The 17,703-nt window shown below is 37.7% G+C and overlaps 1 protein-coding gene across 1 annotated transcript; it reads left to right on the top strand.

The window, feature by feature from the left end:
* Positions 1 to 910: 910 nt before the first annotated feature.
* Positions 911 to 5,619, top strand: LOC142342639 (uncharacterized). Its single transcript, XM_075394072.1, has 2 exons — positions 911 to 4,351; positions 4,687 to 5,619. The coding sequence occupies exons 1-2, from the start codon at positions 2,686 to 2,688 to the stop codon at positions 5,025 to 5,027; spliced, it is 2,007 nt and encodes a 668-aa protein (XP_075250187.1). The 5' UTR covers positions 911 to 2,685; the 3' UTR covers positions 5,028 to 5,619.
* The last annotated feature ends 12,084 nt before the right edge of the window (positions 5,620 to 17,703 follow it).

Raw genomic sequence — 17,703 nt, forward strand, 5'->3', positions numbered from 1 at the left:
ACAAGTCGTGGAAATTATTCACCGTCTTGTAATGAATCGTGTTTGCACATAGCTAGCTTTACTAAGAATGAGATCACTATTATTTCCGTAAGATCCTTATCTTGTAGTTGCAAAAAATATTGCTCGGAATGTAAAAATAAATAGTTTGTTACTATAGTAAAAAGCGTTGGCGAGGGAAACAAATCCGAACGCGGTCTTTTTAGACCATTTTAAGTATGAAACAAACGGTGACTGTCTTTTTTACAGACAACTAGCATACTCGTACATTACCATTCAAAAGTGATGTAATATAGCATATAAGACTGCAAAAAATATGGTGAATTAGTTACTTATACAATACATTTGTAACCGAATAAAAAGGAGCAGAATATCATGACGATCATTTTAAAATCCATTTTTGTACTACCATTTTTGTACGAATTATGCTGTAAAAAATTGATCCAAAATAGCAATATATACAAAACACCTACAGGGAATGTAAGATATGTAGTTTGAATTACACCAACTGCTAAAAATCAACTTTAACAATGGTATGATGATTCAACTTCTAATTTAATCCTCTGCAGCTAGGCCGCGTCATCTATTATCCGACTCCAAACGGTGCATTCTGATTGGCTGCCGAAACTAGCCGCGACTGTAATCGGTCAACACTCGTCGACACTGCGGTTCATAATATCATTGCACTTTAATCATAAAAATTGATTGTGTCTGCAAAAGTTTGTACCAAATAATACCTGGACAACCATAAACAAGAGCTGTAACCGCGAGAAAAACACCTCCTGTTTAACCGAAGAATTAATATATGACCGCAGACAATAAAGATTGAGTTGAACCGAATTTTGATTGGTAGGCGAAAATGATCATGATTCTATTTTGACGAAACAGACATCAAAACACAGACATATAATTGAGCTAAACGTGGCAATGCGAGCTATAGTAATATGAGCTGGATCTATAATCGTAAGTTGATCTATTTATAGTATGACAAAGTGATGTAAGCGAGAAGAGAATGATTCTACATCTCTACCAAACCGCAAAACTTCAATCATTACCAAACCACATCACTCACATTACAGTAGAAAGGGGCCGAAATTTGTTTGGGCCTTAAAGAGAATTACAATTCTCCAGAAACGTTGTACTGTACTTTCGAACCCAAAATTTTGCAGTTCGTTTTGAAACGAAACCAAATAAAGCTGTCGTATGATGTCCGCAATTTTGCGTCACAAGGTCAGCAGCATTTAATCATCGGATAAAATATTTTGAAATCAGCTTGTTTCGACAAAAGAAACCAACATTTTCATCACTAGCAAAATTTGCCCAAAATGGTTCTAATTATATACACAAAAATAAAACCCTCTTTCGAAGCTGCTGAATAAGACAACAGATCAGATATTCTTAACATACTCCTTTGAAAATCTTCGCAGTTTGGGTTTAATTCTTTCAATTTGTTACCCAAAATAGGTGAAATTTAACCCGCTTAACTTGCTTTTACATTTCCCTCGGCGAAACTTGGCGCAAAGTTAGGCAACAATTTTCTTTCCTTTCCTATTTTGGATTAAATCGACAATTGTGTCGAATTCACTTAGTTGAATTCCTTTAATCCGAGAGCTAGCGTCCAAAAATATCTTATACTACTAAACAGTTGAAGCCGTCTCTTCTCGGCTATTGCTTAATTTACATTCCCCTCTCGTTTACGTCATAATTGGACACTGCTTCCCACAAGTCGACTTCAGCCTATTTCTATTTTCAGCTAAGCTACAACACATACCATTTCTTCACTTCCACAAAACGAGCCAGTCGACCTTTTACACCACTTTGCAAATTCCATTTCCCTAAAATCCAAGCCTACGCTTCGGTTTGTTACTTCGGATAAAATTTCAAATCGGTTACTTTACAATTACCACATAACTTTTTCAATCGGGATCTCGTTACGAGGTGAAATTTATTAGTTCAGAGAAACTTCAACTCATTTTCATCCTGCAAAAACGTCCTTCAAAAAATCAAAGGTGAAATTGTTACCAAGATATTCATCAGTGCTGATTATTTCCTGTTACTCTAGTTACTAAATTAGTTAGCAGACATATTGTACGTTATATAAGAAGGGTATTTTGAAGGTGAGACGTAAGATAAACATTATTCCACTCGGCGCATTTCCGCAGTTGAGAAACTATCATCATTTTCTTAGTTTACAAATTTACTTGTCTGACCATTTCTTTGTCACGTTGAAACCACCATCAACGCCACAACCACGTGCATAAACAGGAAAGGGTATTTTGTTCAACCTTACAGCTCAAAAACGCCCACGACCTTTATAAATACCAAACTGAAAAATAATTTTTCATACTGACAAGCTACCAACCTACGCTTTAGTGGAGGTATAAACGAGCTAGTTTCACCACAAAATACAAACACAGCATTTATACACCTTATAGATTAAACCAAACTTAACGAACGAAAAAATCGCCTTCGTCAAGCGAATAGCAGCGCAGTATTTGTTATTTACGTTTATTTATACTTATTTTCAGCTCGCCAACAAATAACTTACTGAAAATTCATTTTGCCGTTTATCAAGCGGCGTGCTGAGCGAGAAAAAAGCGCAGCAAAAACAACATCGTAAACTTTATACCTTGCTGTTAACATACCAACTTGGTGCACAAACGTGAAACGCTGCAGCAAATTCGCAAAATGGGTAAAAACAGCTCTGATAAGTGCATAATTTCCGATTTTGCTTTGCAGCCTTCACTAAACTTGCAAATTGAAAATCGCTTCCAGAAACTTTCAGAGCAAGCAGTTCATCTGATTCCAGTTATGCAAATTCCAAGTCTGACATTAGCTCCGGCTTCGCAAGTTTGTTACACGCCGAAATTATTATCACCGGTTGATCAGACCATAGACGTGGCTTACATACTAGCTTACTTGCCTCAAATTCACGAGCAGAAAACACAACAGGAACAGCTGCAAATGTCACAGCAGTTACTTCAGTATAAGACAAGCCACCTTGCAGCGATACCACCTAAGGTGATCTCAGCCGAGGAAGCGAAAATGGCACAGCAGCAAGCTGATTACAATAACAGAGTTCTGCGGCCACTTCTGCCTTCGATGAATCAAGACACCACCACATCGCAACACATTGTAGCTGCACAGTTTCCAGCAATCCAGGAAACCCTGGCAGAGTCCAAGGTGATGCTTCAGCAAGACTTCAGAATTGCCGAAGATACAATTCAGTACCTCGAAAATGACGAGAGTGGTCGCAGTCAAAACCATGCCATTTTGAGGCGACAATTTGGAAGTCCACTCCAAGTTCAAACGCAAGATTTGAACCGATTTCATCAATTCTCAAACGTCGGAGGTTCCGATCTGCTTGCTATACACAAATCTGCATCATCAACGCCTGACAAGTTCCAACAAAGGCAGGAGTTTTGCCATGACTATTCAGATCACGATACGTCAACTCCTACGAGCAGTGGAACAGAGAGTCCAACATCAGTTCTGGATATAGTGAGTGGGTCACTTTCAAATGATATGGACACTTGTTCGAATTCTGATGAGCGGGAGTCGATCGACAAGAAGCGGAAGAGCGAGCTCGTTGGCTGTGCGCTGCCATTCAAAAAACGAAAGCTACCTCGAAACTTCACATGTCAAACCGAGCCTACCCAGAGGAAAGACAACAATAACAATGCTGTCATTGAAAGAGACCTAAACTCAAAAACCGATTCATTACATGAGTCCAGAAACGCCATGGTGCACCATTTCACAGCATCATCATCAAGCAATCAGCAAAATGTGCTCGAGGAAAAACAAACTGACGCCGCAATGACAAAATTGGACTCAACATTGCTTTCTATCAAACAAGAGGAGACTGGGAACCCTTGGAACATTGGCAATCCACAGGTAGCCGAGAGCACCTCGGAGTCTGAGATCTCAACCGCTGCAATGCACCAAGCCGCAGTGAGGTATCAAAAAAATTCATTGACAGAATCTTTGAGCAATTTGGATTCAGAAGTTCAATCACACATGCCGTCCTGTTGTCGCCCGGTCATTACGCCGATTAGGACATCAAACGAGCATTGTGTTGGAGTCTACAGTCCAATGTCGCACAATAGTCTGTCATCATCTTCTCCTAGTCTCTTAGTTTCGCCAGTTGGATACACAGAGGACAATGACGTCACTACCTTGTCATCAGCTGGATCTTCTCCCAGTGACGCTGTGGTGAAAAAGGAACTAACGTGTTTTATCAGGCACAGATCTCAGAATATACCGAAGGAGAAGACATTCAGATGTACTCATGAGAACTGTGACAAGGCTTACGCAAAGGCTGCTCACTTGAAGTCTCATATGCGCATCCACACAGGTAAAAGCCCACTCAAAATTCATCATTTCTTAAAACTACAGTTGCTGTAGATTAACTGTCAATTGACTTTTTAATTAGTACAGACTTAAACTTTAATTAAAAAGAAATATAGGTTTGGTAGTTTTGACATACGCCAAGCATGGTACAGTTTCAAAAGTCTATAAACTGCCTTACACTGGCCCAGTACTTAAAATGCTGGTAAAGCAGGGATTGTATACATGAGTAACGATGCGGGAACATTATTGTAATAAACCCTTTTGATCAAATTTTGCCTAGGATCATTGCTCGCACTTCAAGTTCATTCTTGATTAGAGAAATTTACCTTATCTTTTCAGGAGAAAGACCCTTTGCTTGCGACTGGGAAGGATGCACAAAACGATTTGTCAGATCAGATGAACTGAAGCGTCATCGCAGAGTACACACAGGTGAAAACAGATTTCAATGTCCTATCTGCTATATGAAATTCAAACGGAGCGATCATTTGACAAAGCATGCACGAAAGCACCCCAATTTCGACATGAGTTTGTTGCGACGCCCAGAAGATCAAGAAAAGCGCAAGAGAGAACTTGAGCAAATTCAGGCTGTTCGAGAACAGAACGTACGCAAATCAGACTTGGAACTGCAAAACATGGTTGCAATCCAACACTACTCCGACAGTGCTGAAACTGAGCAATAAAACACTTAAAAAAACTTAGTAGACTAACAATAGTATTATTCATTCACCCATTGTTTTAGAGTAACAGTGACAAATAGCATTAACCCAATTGAAAGCCAGTTCTGCTATGCTAGGAGAACAAAGACTAATCTTTGCATCCGTGCTGTGCTGAAAATCGCTTTTCAAACTACAAGTGTTAAATACTCAGAATCAACTTGGCTGTTAAATTTATTTGGTGCTACCCTATTTCCTGTACGTTCATCAGTGTCCACTTTCCTGTAGCTGTTTAAAATTTCCGATATTCGACTCGAGCAATGCGCTGAACAATTCTTTGATTGACGCGTGCAGTTCGTTTAGTCCAAAAATGGTAATTACCTTTAGACGTAAAACTCTTCCAATGTAAATACACAAAACTATTTTTCCTAATGCGCTCACGCAAGTTGTGGTTATCCTGAAAAAAAACTGCGATTCTGCTCAACCAACTGCTTGTGAAGTACCTTGTCTTTCTTGGAATTCCTTGTCCGTTTTGGCGCTACCAAACCTATCCCAAGTATCCCTTCATCTGGCTTCTTGTAGCTTAATAGCAATCGTTAATAGAGCACTAATTTCCTAATTATTTTTCTGAAACCAGGTAGATCAAGAAATCGCAAACAAATATAAACGCACTGAAAAATCTACGGCATAATCTATGCAATCAATATGACTATCCCAATCGGCTCCTTGGATTTAAAAAAACGACAGTTAGTCGAAGTTAAGTAGTAGAATTAAACAACAGGGACCACTTTTTGGGTATTATTAATGCATATTTTCGAGAAAAAAAATTGAAAGATGAATTTAATTGATAGATAAGTACAATAATTCACACTCCGCCTAGTATCTGTAATTATTTACTATGTAATGTCACGTGCTCTGTAAATGGGGGGCGCAAAATGTACTGATGGAGGGGGCACAAACGGAAAAGATCCAAAAACTCAGCCTGAAATCAATCGTTTAATTTTTGGGCTCATTGCAAAAAATCTTTTTAAACACAGGTACAAGTAAGCTTGCCTCATCCCAATTTTACAATTAAAGGGTTTGTAAACAAAAAAATTAATAGCTCAGCGGTTAGGAGTAACAAACAGAGAAAATCTCTGACAACGTTTTTGAGCGATATTGAGCTCTTGAGAACAGGTAAACTAAGAAGTATTGAAACGATATAATCTCCAATTAAGTCAAAGCCCTTCCTTTGATTGACGGAGATCCAGAACTAAGAATATGCTCTCCCTACTAAACATATGACATTAGATGGAGAACCTGACTTCATATGGCACGCATTCTGCTGTTGGAATTTGCTCACAAAATACATCCTCCGTGCACCTAAAGATAGGGACAAATTAGATAGAGATAGATAGAGACTTCTAGCATTACATATTTGAGAGAGCGAGAACACTATATTATTGTATAGGGACAGCTGTAAATGGAGAAAGTGATGATCTAACAATGAAAACGGAGAATGGAGAAAGTGATTATCTAACAATAAAAACGGAGAAACTGATAAATAGCAGTTTGCATCAATTAATGAAGCAGGGAAAGATAAGTGAAAAGATTTATCACAGACTCAGGACAACTGGATCGCAACCGGCCAGGCTTTGTGGACTTGCTAAAGTACATAAAAACGGTACGCCACTTCGGCCCGTTAAGTCAATACCCGGTAGCAGTTACGAGAACCTCAATATTAAAAGCTTGTACACCCCTAGTACTCCTCTGAAACATTCCATAAACTGACTGAAATCACTGTTTGCGACCGTTTGTTCAACCAACCATACAACTTTTTGTCCTTTGCAAATGGGCCCAAAAATTGAAACAAGAGACAATTGTCATGGTTGCCGACAAAAACTCAAGGGAAAATTCACCTTCTGTTCTACCTTCTGCAACAAAAGGCTGCACCTTACCACTGACTGCACAGGGTTCAATGAAAAAACTGTGAAAGCTTTGATAGATTTGATCGAAGAAAATGTCAACGCAAACATACTGCATGTCTGCAATGAATGCGTCAATGACAACCAAGCTGAGAAGATTGGAAAAACTGAAATGAATGAAAAAGAAACCAGCAAGGAAATACAAAACATTAGCGAAAAACTTGATTAGTTCACCTCACAGCTCTCAAAATCGTTTGAGGCAATTGAGGAAATGCAACAAGAAGTCAAGAAGCTGAAAGAGCCAAAGACTTATGCAGCGGCCACCGGCCAGAACAATCCGGGAAAGCGTATCGTTACATCTGAAAAGAAAAGTCTGGGCATACGTATCAAGGGTGTCCCAGAACCTCAAGGCACGGCAGCGGACCAAATATCGCAGGATTGGCAAGCTGTTCAACCAATCCTTGATCATTTGCAGGTGAAAGGAAGGATTACAAAGCTTCTGAGAGTGGGACATAGAAAAGAAACAGCGGCAGGAAAGAGTGCCAACCCAAAAGACAGCCAAATAAATTCAACCCCGGAAAGTACGCCTGCAAGAACCATCACAATCGACGTGGATAATGAGCTAGACAAATCTTAAATCTTGAAATTAGCCTACAAACTTCTCAACTACACGGAGGTTAACAGTCCGATTTACATCGGCCCTGAAATGTCAAGAGAAGACCTCAAAAAAGAACGTGAAAGAGAGAAAGAAGAGAACTCATCACCCATGGCGAGCCAGAAAGGAACTACGAGTGCGAAACCTCACCCTCCAAGAGAGGGTAGAAAACGAATGGCGCGTCTATCAAACAGATGCCTGACTAGAGTCAGCTTCTGAGAACCCCGATAAAAGTTTACTTTCTCTACTTTTGTTTAATGTTCGAAGTTTTCTCGACATTGAAAGACGAATGGCTCTCTCTCAAACGCTCTCATTTCTTCTAATCATGATATTCTATGTCTTACAGAAACGTGGCTCACCTCACATGTTCCTGATGAAGCTGTTTTCCTGAAAGAATTTGAATTGCTCAGGGCTGATCGCCACAGCGTTGCCAAAATAAAACATGGGGAAGTTCTCATCGCTGTAAAGCATAAGCTCAACCACTCTCGTTGTAAAATTAACGTCGCTCACGATGACTTAATTTGCGTGTCCATTGACTTAGCGGGAACTGTTTTGCAAATCTGCTGTATCTACAACCCTCCCAACGGCAGTCCATACCGCTGGGAAGTTGATGACCTCTTTGTTTTAATAAGTGAGTTAAGGGTAAATGAAACAACAATTGGCGCACAAGGAACGATCATAGCTGGTGATTTGAACCTTTCGGGTTGCGACTGGGCAAACCAAACTAGTACTAACACTTACGAACAATCTTTGCTGGACAAACTATCGGAAAATTGGTTTGTTAATTTTCTCCACCCACTGGATAGTAACTTAGACGTGATCTTGACCAACCATCCGGAACTTTTTCTCAAGAGCTACGTTGACCGAAGGCTAACCAAGGCATATCAAATCAGGGATAAAAGCTGCTCGGACCATTCTGCTTTTGGGACAAATTTAGAGGCCCATAAACAAAGGCAAAAAGATCTTTCAGGAATGCTACCAGCTTTCAACAAAGTTGATTGGGCTAAATTCAACGAGGATATTTGGTCTACGCCTTTTTCACCGTACTGTTACAGCAATGTAAACTGTCTATTGTATCAGTGGTATAACTGGATTAAAGAAAAAATTGAGAGATTGGTTCCACGTGTGACAAAACACAGAGCTTCTATCAAACCTTGGATCTCAAGAGAGACATCTCATAAAATAAAGAAGCTCGATCCATTGAGAAGAAAATTTGTAACTCCAAATCTGAGCCAACTTCTCAAAATCAAAAAGTTTGAAAAAGAAATTAAAAAGTCAGCAGATAATGACCTGAAAATCTTTGAAGCAAAGATCTTCCAGACCAGGTGCTTCAGCCACATACAAAAGTATTTAGCAAGTATCAGAAACAATCCTCTTATCCCGACTCGAGTAATAAGCGGAGATCATTTGGCTGAGACAGACCAGTGTAGGTCTGAGCTTTACAATAATTACTTTGTGAGTGTGTTTAATGAAGGCCATTCCACGACCGAAACCTGCTTCCCGAAGAGTGAACTGAACACTCTAAAAATATCGAAGAACACAATTGAAATTGTTTTGAGCAGTTTAAAAGAAAACAAAGCCAGAGGCCATGACGCAATCGGGAACTTGATTCTGAAAACCTGCGCCAAATCTCTATCAAACTCTCTGAAGCTTGTCTTTCAGACATGTTGCAACAAAGGCACCTATCCAGAGGAATGGAAGATTAGCAAGGTGACCCCTGTCTTCAAAGATGGTAATAAAACTGACGTCTCATGTTACCGTCCCATCAGCCTTCTGTGTTCTATCTCAAAAGTCTTTGAAAAACTAATCTTTGACTTACTCTATCTGTTTGTAAAAGATAATCTCCACTCCAGTCAATTTGGGTTCAGAAAACATCGATCTACAGTACTTCAACTTTTGGTATTCCTTGATAAAAATTACAAAACGATAGATTTAGAGGCTGAAAAACATTTGGCAGTCCTATATCTTGATTTCTCTAAGGCCTTCGATAAAGTCTGTCATGAAAGGCTCCAAGAAAAGCTAGCTCGTCTTGGTGTTTGAGGAAACTTTCTTAAACTACTGCACTCCTATCTCACAAACAGGCGACAATTCGTACAGATTAACACAGCTAGGTCATCCCTAAAAGCAGTATCTAGTGGTGTACCGCAAGGTTCGGTGTTGGACCCACTTTTGTTTCTGATTTTTATCAACGATTTGCCGAATTGTGTCACACATTCGTGTTACGGCTTTCCAGATGACTTTAAGGTGGTATTTACAAACCAACACGACCTTGAGAAAAATCGAGACGGACTACAAAACTGGTGCTTGCAAAACAGAATGATACTGAATGCAAAGAAGAGCTCACTGTTTTTGCTCAAAGGGGACATGAAAACTGATATATTCGGAGTTGAACTACCAATCGTAAAAGAGCAGAAAGATCTTGGTGTGTTAGTGCGCAGTGACTTAACATGGTCGAGCAACGTTGACTTAAGAACCAGCAAGGTCCCGAGAGCATTGTATCCAATCAAAAGAACTGTGAGCAAGAACGTCACGCTACAATCTAAGTTGAATGCTTACACCGGATACGTCGTCCCGATTCTAGTATATGGTTCTCAGGTTTCTCATCTGACCACTATGTGCCTCCGAAAAGTGGAAAAAATTCAAGGACTATCCACAAAGTGGTTCCTCCGAGTAAATATTGACTATAAAACTCGACTAATTAAATGTGGTCTACTACCCTTATCAATGTACATTGAACTTCATGATGTTTTGTTTATGCGTGACCTGTTAAAAAACGAGTATGACAACACTACCACTAACGAGATGAATCTCAAAGAGAGTAAAAGAACAAGACAAGATGCACGAAATGAACTCGAAATCCCTAAAGTGAACAGAAACAAGTGTAGTAAAATTTCTTCCATCGAACTGCCAAGTTAGTCAACATCCTCTCGAGAAAATTGGGATCTTTGGAGGATTTAAACAAGCCAAAATTGAGTTATTTGTACCGAAACTTCTTCCTCGAACAGTATAACGAGTTGAATACATGCAGCTGGAGGATTTTTTGCAGCTGTGGTAGCTGCAATCCTCTTTCAAATCTCTGAAACTGTATATTTTTATTTCAAGGCAACGAACTGATGAACTGAAGGGGAAAACCCTTGGCTGTGCCCTAAGGTCTCGACTACAATACTTGGGCATAATTCAGAAGTCTCAACTACTACTACTACTACTACTACTACTACTACTACTACTACTACTACTACTACTACTACTACTACTACTACTACTACTACCACTACTACTACTAATGCACCCGTTGAGGAGGCAATTGAAATTGCGCTTAAAAAACTACTCGTCACGAGGTGCCTGAGATTTCGTGGTCAGCTATGAAGAGCCTTTCGAGACTAGCCGTAACGAATGTTCATTTTAAGTGTAATAAAATGTGGTACCTTTAATCTGACTGTTTAGCAATGGGTGCTTCCTAGGCGGTAATTTTGGCAAATTTGTGTACAAAATTTTCTGGACGAAATCTTGCAGAAACAAGACAATGGAAGGCAGAACAAAACATCTGACATGAAGGGAAGGTGCATTGTTCGTAACCTACGCGTTACTTTCCGAGGGAAAGGAGTCGAGTGCGAATCATGCAAAAACTGGTTTCATGCAAAATGCCAATTTATCACTGACACTGGTTATATGAACATGCAGGAAATTGTATGGATCTTATCCTATTGTGCAGGGAAAGGTACGACAGAGGACACACAGGAATTGAAATTATTCAAGAGGTATATGGATGACATAGCACTCTCAAGGGAAACCCTCTATATTACATTGAGTATGCAAAATTCTCTTAACAATGACTTACAATTCACTCTTGAGACACTGAATGTTTAAGGGACCTGGCTTTCCTAGATCTAAATATAAACTTAAACGAAGATAGGACAATTAGCTGTCAATGGTATCAAATACAGCATCATCTTTTACTTCCATAGCTTTGCACCGTTACAACTTAAAAAAAATGTGATTCAAGGGACTGCGAGTTGTATTTTTGATAAAACCATCGACTGGCAATCTTTTGATGTAGCTCTTAATGAAAATCAGTAGATCGGGACTAAAAATCATTATCCAACTGATTGGTCATCCAGTATTGTAAATGGGACGTTGAATAAGATTGTCACGGTATAAAAAGTTACATTTCCCCCAAAAAAGAACATTTAAAAGAACAACAAAGCAAAAAGCAATTAAAATTCTTAACAACATTGAGCTAAAACCGATGTTTTTTACTTCAACACAGAGGAAACATCACTCAAATTTTTGCAATTAGTTTGAAAAAATTGTGTGATATTCAAATCCTTTCGCAACAAGAAAACTATGAACAAACTTGCCCACCCTCAAATCAACTTTTGATGAGAATCTGTAATCCCACGTGGTATATAAATTTACATGTAATGGATGCAGTTCCATCTATGTTGTCCAAACAAGCCGATATGTTACCGCTAAAATTTCGGAGCACCGAAAGAAGGATTCCTCTGTGGGACAAAACCTCATTGAATGATGTGGTACAGCGCATAATTTTAAATGGGAGATCCTATATGCATGTAGCTGGGTTAAAAAACCAATGACAATAGAAGCAATCTACATCAAAAAGCTAAAACCGCAATTAAATAAGCGCGACGAGTACTGGGGCGGGAATTGACAATAAAATATTAGTTCAAATAGAGAAAAATTGACTTTTGAAATTCAAAAATTGTTCTGGTACATGCTCCCTCGAAATTTTGTCAACCCCAACAATAGAAAATAGAAAAATAACAACAGATAGGGACTAAAGTAGAAGGGTCCTTTTCAGAAATGGAGAACGATACACCCCGGAAACTAAAAACTCCGGAATAAAACTTGAAGTAATTTTATTGTAATAAGTGTAAATAAATTGATGTATATATGATTTTAACGGTAAAAAATTGCAAAAATTTGTTGTTATTTTAACTAGTTTCATAGAATTGCAGTCGAAGACAGTTTTGTATACTTTTTAAATGATTTTATTTGATTTTAGACCTGACCATGAACGCACTGTTCGAAAACATTCTTTAAACATTTTTTTAAAATCAAATGAAGTTTTAATTGATAACTTGTTCTTCTCTGCAGAAATGATTTAAGCAGACTCGCACAATTTTTATTTGATAACTGGTTACGGGTTATTTGAAGCCAAAATCACAAAATCAAACTATGTGCTAGCTTTTTGAAAATGAACTGCTTCTGACTCGGCTATAAGAAACTTTTTTCAATCGAATTTCAAATACCTGTAAACTTACATTTGCATATCTCAGTTACAATGGTAGTCAGTTTCATTTCAACCATACGAAATAAAACAAAAGCTTAGAAGAAGAAGGAAAAAGAAGGAACATTCCCCACAAAAATTATTCGGTTCGCCTGTTAATCCTAAATTGGCCTTGAACCGATCGCTACAATAGCCGCCTCTAAAACGGCCGTAGATTTTTCAAGCTGTTATTGGAAGGCCCATTTCCTATTTCTAATGTATTTTTAGGAGTACGCTAAAGTTTTTGACTCGATAAGCTGTCTTATTCCGGTTAGGTTTTTTTATATTCTCTTAATTCATTTGACTTGATATTGGAACAACAAAATACACAGTTCAAAGCCCAATTCATCTGTTTCGCCGAATAAATCACCAAATTGAACTGATTTGAAAATGACATAACGCAGAGTACTCTAAATGACAAATGACAAGTGCGTGGAAAAACATGAGTAATATTTGGGTAGGAAAAGATGTTGCAGAGTTTCAATGGTTTTGCTACCAACTGCCATATTTCTCATAACTTTTCATTTGCGTTTGAAAGAAAAACTGTTTGTTCCAGAAAAAACTAATTTGAAAAATTAAAAAAAAATTGTGATATATAAAACAAACGTTTTGGAACTTTACATCCGGTCAAAATTGGTTAATAAATTATAAAACAAAGACATGAATATGTATTTTTATTTGTCTGAAACTTAAATTTCCGTAGCTTTGCACCGTTACAACTTAAGAAAAATGTGATTCAAGGGACTGCGAGTTGTATTTTTAATAAAACCATCGACTGGCAATCTTTTGATGTAGCTCTTAATGAAAATCAGTAGATCTGGACTGAAAATCATTATCCAACTGATTGGTCATCCAGTATTGTAAATGGGACGTTGAATAAGATTGTCACGGTATAAAAAGTTACAGTTCCCCCAAAAAAGAACATTTAAAAGAACAACAGAGCAAAAAGCAATTAAAATTCTTAACAATATTGAGCTAAAACCGATGTTTTTTACTTCAACACAGAGGAAACATCACTCAAATTTTTGAAATGAGTTTGAAAAAATTGTGTGATATTCGAATCCTTTCGCAACAAGAAAACTATGAACAAACTTGCCCACCCTCAAATCAACCTTTGATGAGAATCTGTAATCCCACGTGGTATATAAATTTACATGTAATGGATGCAGTTCCATCTATGTTGTCCAAACAAGCCGATATGTTACCGCTAAAATTTCGGAGCACCGAAAGAAGGATTCCTCTGTGGGACAAAACCTCATTGAATGATGTGGTACAGCGCATAATTTTAAATGGGAGATCCTAGATGCATGTAGCTGGGTTAAAAAACCAATGACAATAGAAGCAATCTACATCAAAAAGCTAAAACCGCAATTAAATACGCGCGACGAGTACTGGGGCGGGAATTGACAATAAAATATTAGTTCAAATAGAGAAAAATTGACTTTTGAAATTCAAAAATTATTCTGGTACATGCTCCCTCGAAATTTTGTCAACCCCAACAATAGAAAATAGAAAAATAACAACAGATAGGGACTAAAGTAGAAGGGTCTTTTTCAGAAATGGAGAACGATACACCCCGGAAACTAAAAACTCCGGAATAAAACTTGAAGTAATTTTATTGTAATAAGTGTAAATAAATTGATGTATATATGATTTTAACGGTAAAAAATTGCAAAAATTCGTTGTTATTTTAACTCGTTTCATAGAATTGCAGTCGAAGACAGTTTTGTATACTTTTTAAATGATTTTATTTGATTTTAGACCTGACCATGAACGCACTGTTCGAAAACATTCTTTAAACATTTTTTTAAAATCAAATGAAGTTTTAATTGATAACTTGTTCTTCTCTGCATAAATGATTTAAGCAGACTCACACAATTTTTATTTGATAACTGGTTACGGGTTATTTGAAGCCAAAATCACAAAATCAAACTATGTGCTAGCTTTTTGAAAATGAACTGCTTCTGACTCGGCTATAAGAAACTTTTTTCAATCGAATTTCAAATAACTGTAAACTTACATTTGCATATCTCAGTTACAATGGTAGTCAGTTTCATTTCAACCATACGAAATAAAACAAAAGCTTAGAAGAAGAAGGAAAAAGATGGAACATTCCCCACAAAAATTATTCGGTTCGCCTGTTAATCCTAAATTGGCCTTGAACCGATCGCTACAATAGCCGCCTCTAAAACGGCCGTAGATTTTTCAAGCTGTTATTGGAAGGCCCATTTCCTATTTCTAATGTATTTTTAGGAGTACGCTAAAGTTTTTGACTCGATAAGCTGTCTTATTCCGGTTAGGTTTTTTTATATTCTCTTAATTCATTTGACTTGATATTGGAACAACAAAATACACAGTTCAAAGCCCAATTCATCTGTTTCGCCGAATAAATCACCAAATTGAACTGATTTGAAAATGACATAACGCAGAGTACTCTAAATGACAAATGACAAGTGCGTAGAAGAACATGAGTAATATTTGGGTAGGAAAAGATGTTGCAGAGTTTCAATGGTTTTGCTACCAACTGCCATATTTCTCATAACTTTTCATTTGCGTTTGAAAGAAAAACTGATTGCTCCAGAAAAAACTAATTTGAAAAATTAAAAAAAAATTGTGATATATAAAACAAACGTTTTGGAACTTTACATCCGGTCAAATTGCTTAACAAATTATAAAACAAAAACATGAATATGTATTTTTATTTGTCTGAAACTTAAATTTCCGTAGCTTTGCACCGTTACAACTTAAGAAAAATGTGATTCAAGGGACTGCGAGTTGTATTTTTGATAAAACCATCGACTGGCAATCTTTTGATGTAGCTCTTAATGAAAATCATTATCCAACTGATTGGTCATCCAGTATTGTAAATGAGACGTTGAATAAGATTGTCACGGTATAAAAAGTTACAGTTCCCCCAAAATTTACATCTTATCCACTTCTTTAAAAGCATTTCTTTTCCAGAATTTTTGATTTTGGCCATGCTTTTGTATTTCAAGGGTAATTCAGAAATTGCCCTAATTCTAAGTATCCCTCTTGTGAGGGTTTTATAAATGTCATTTTGTCATGCACAAAAAATTCTTTACCTTATTTTTTCCCTATACAAACTCATGTTTTAGGCAAAGGATTTAGCGTGAGTTCCCCCTCTACTATATTCATCGCAAGTGTTTAGTCCCGGCTTCAACGTAATGGTATATATAGTTTCGACGGTCATGAGTTCCTTTACTCATGTGGAAGTTGATTTTTGCTCCAGCTTGTCTTATTGTTTTTAAACGCCTGATCCCGGGATCAACATAATGATGTACATAGCATCGATGGTCAAGAATTCCTCTACACTGCGACAGGCACCCAGAATTTTTCATGCAAGGTCTTTCGTAGAGCCACAACATTCAACAAGATGTTGACCTACCTGTGAATTATTCTTTTGATTTTCAGATATTCTAGTGGTAACATGCAGACTGCTCTGACCAACATAGACGGATCCCCTTCAAGTACATTTTACATCATACACCATGAGGGATCTCAGATTTCCTTCGACAGATGATTTCAGGGTTTGGAGGCACAATCTTAATTTTCGCTTTATGAATAACTCTTGCAATCAGGAGGTCTCTCACATTTGATTGCAAGTTTATGTGCAGGGTTGCCTCTGTATTGTGGTATTATTGTTGGTTTGTGATGAGATCTAAACCAGCTTTTCGGATGCTCTTTTGATGTTGTTTTTGATTGATCTTTTATCCCAATTTTTGTCTTTTGTGATGTCCTGTTCACTTTTTTTGAAAACCATTCATCTGGATACTGAATTTTGGTACAAGATTGCTCTTCCACCTATGAATTGTTCTTTTGATTTTCAGTTATCCTAGTGGAAACATGCAGGCTGGTCTGCCCAACACAGATGGATTCACATCCATTACATTTTACCTATTATACCGCGTGGGATTTTAGTTTTCTATCGACATATATTTTCAGGGCGATGGGAATGATCATAGTTTTAGCGCTATGGAAAGCACTTGCAGTCTCTAATTTTCTTCAATTTGTTTGCATGGTTTTGTGTAGGATTGCCTCTGTACAGTAGAAAAATTTTTGCTTTATGATGAGATCCAAACTGGTTTTTTTATTGCGCTTCTGGTGTTGTTTTCGCTTGATCTATGCTCCCAAAAATGATCGTTTCTATGCTCCCAATAATGATCGTTTCAATGTCATTTGTGGAGCCACCATATTCAACAAGATATTTACCCACCTGCGCTTCTGGTGTTGTTTTCGCTTGATCTATGCTCCCAATAATGATCGTTTCTATGCTCCCAATAATGATCGTTTCAATGTCATTTGTGGAGCCACCATATTCAACAAGATATTTACCCACCTGTGAATTCTTCTTTTGATGTTCAGATATCCTAGTGGTAACAAGCAGGCTTGTCTGCCCAAAATGTCGGCCTCAATTTTTTGATATAAATATATATCTTCGATGGTCCTCTGTTCCTCTACTGTTCGACAAGCCCCCAGGATTTTTCAATGCAATGTCATTTATGGAGCTACCATATTCAACAAGATGTTGACCCACCTATGAATTCTTCTTATATTTTCAGATATCCTTGTGGTAACATACAGGCTTGTCTGCTCCATGTAGAGGGATCTGCATCAATTACATTTTACGTCAAACACCATGTGGGATCTCAGTTTTCTATCGACAGATGATTTTAGGGTTGGGAGGCTTTGCCTTAATTTTCGCGTTATGAATACCTCTTGCAATCACGTGGTTTCTTCCATTTGATTGCAAGGTTTTGTGTAAGGTTGCCTCTGTATTGTGGTATTATGGTTGGATAATGATGAGACCCAAGCTGGCTTTTTGATATGTTTTGTTTG

The sequence above is a fragment of the Convolutriloba macropyga genome, chromosome 7 (assembly GCF_964194025.1).
Source record: "Convolutriloba macropyga chromosome 7, txConMacr16.3, whole genome shotgun sequence".
Lineage (NCBI taxonomy): Eukaryota > Metazoa > Xenacoelomorpha > Acoela > Convolutidae > Convolutriloba > Convolutriloba macropyga.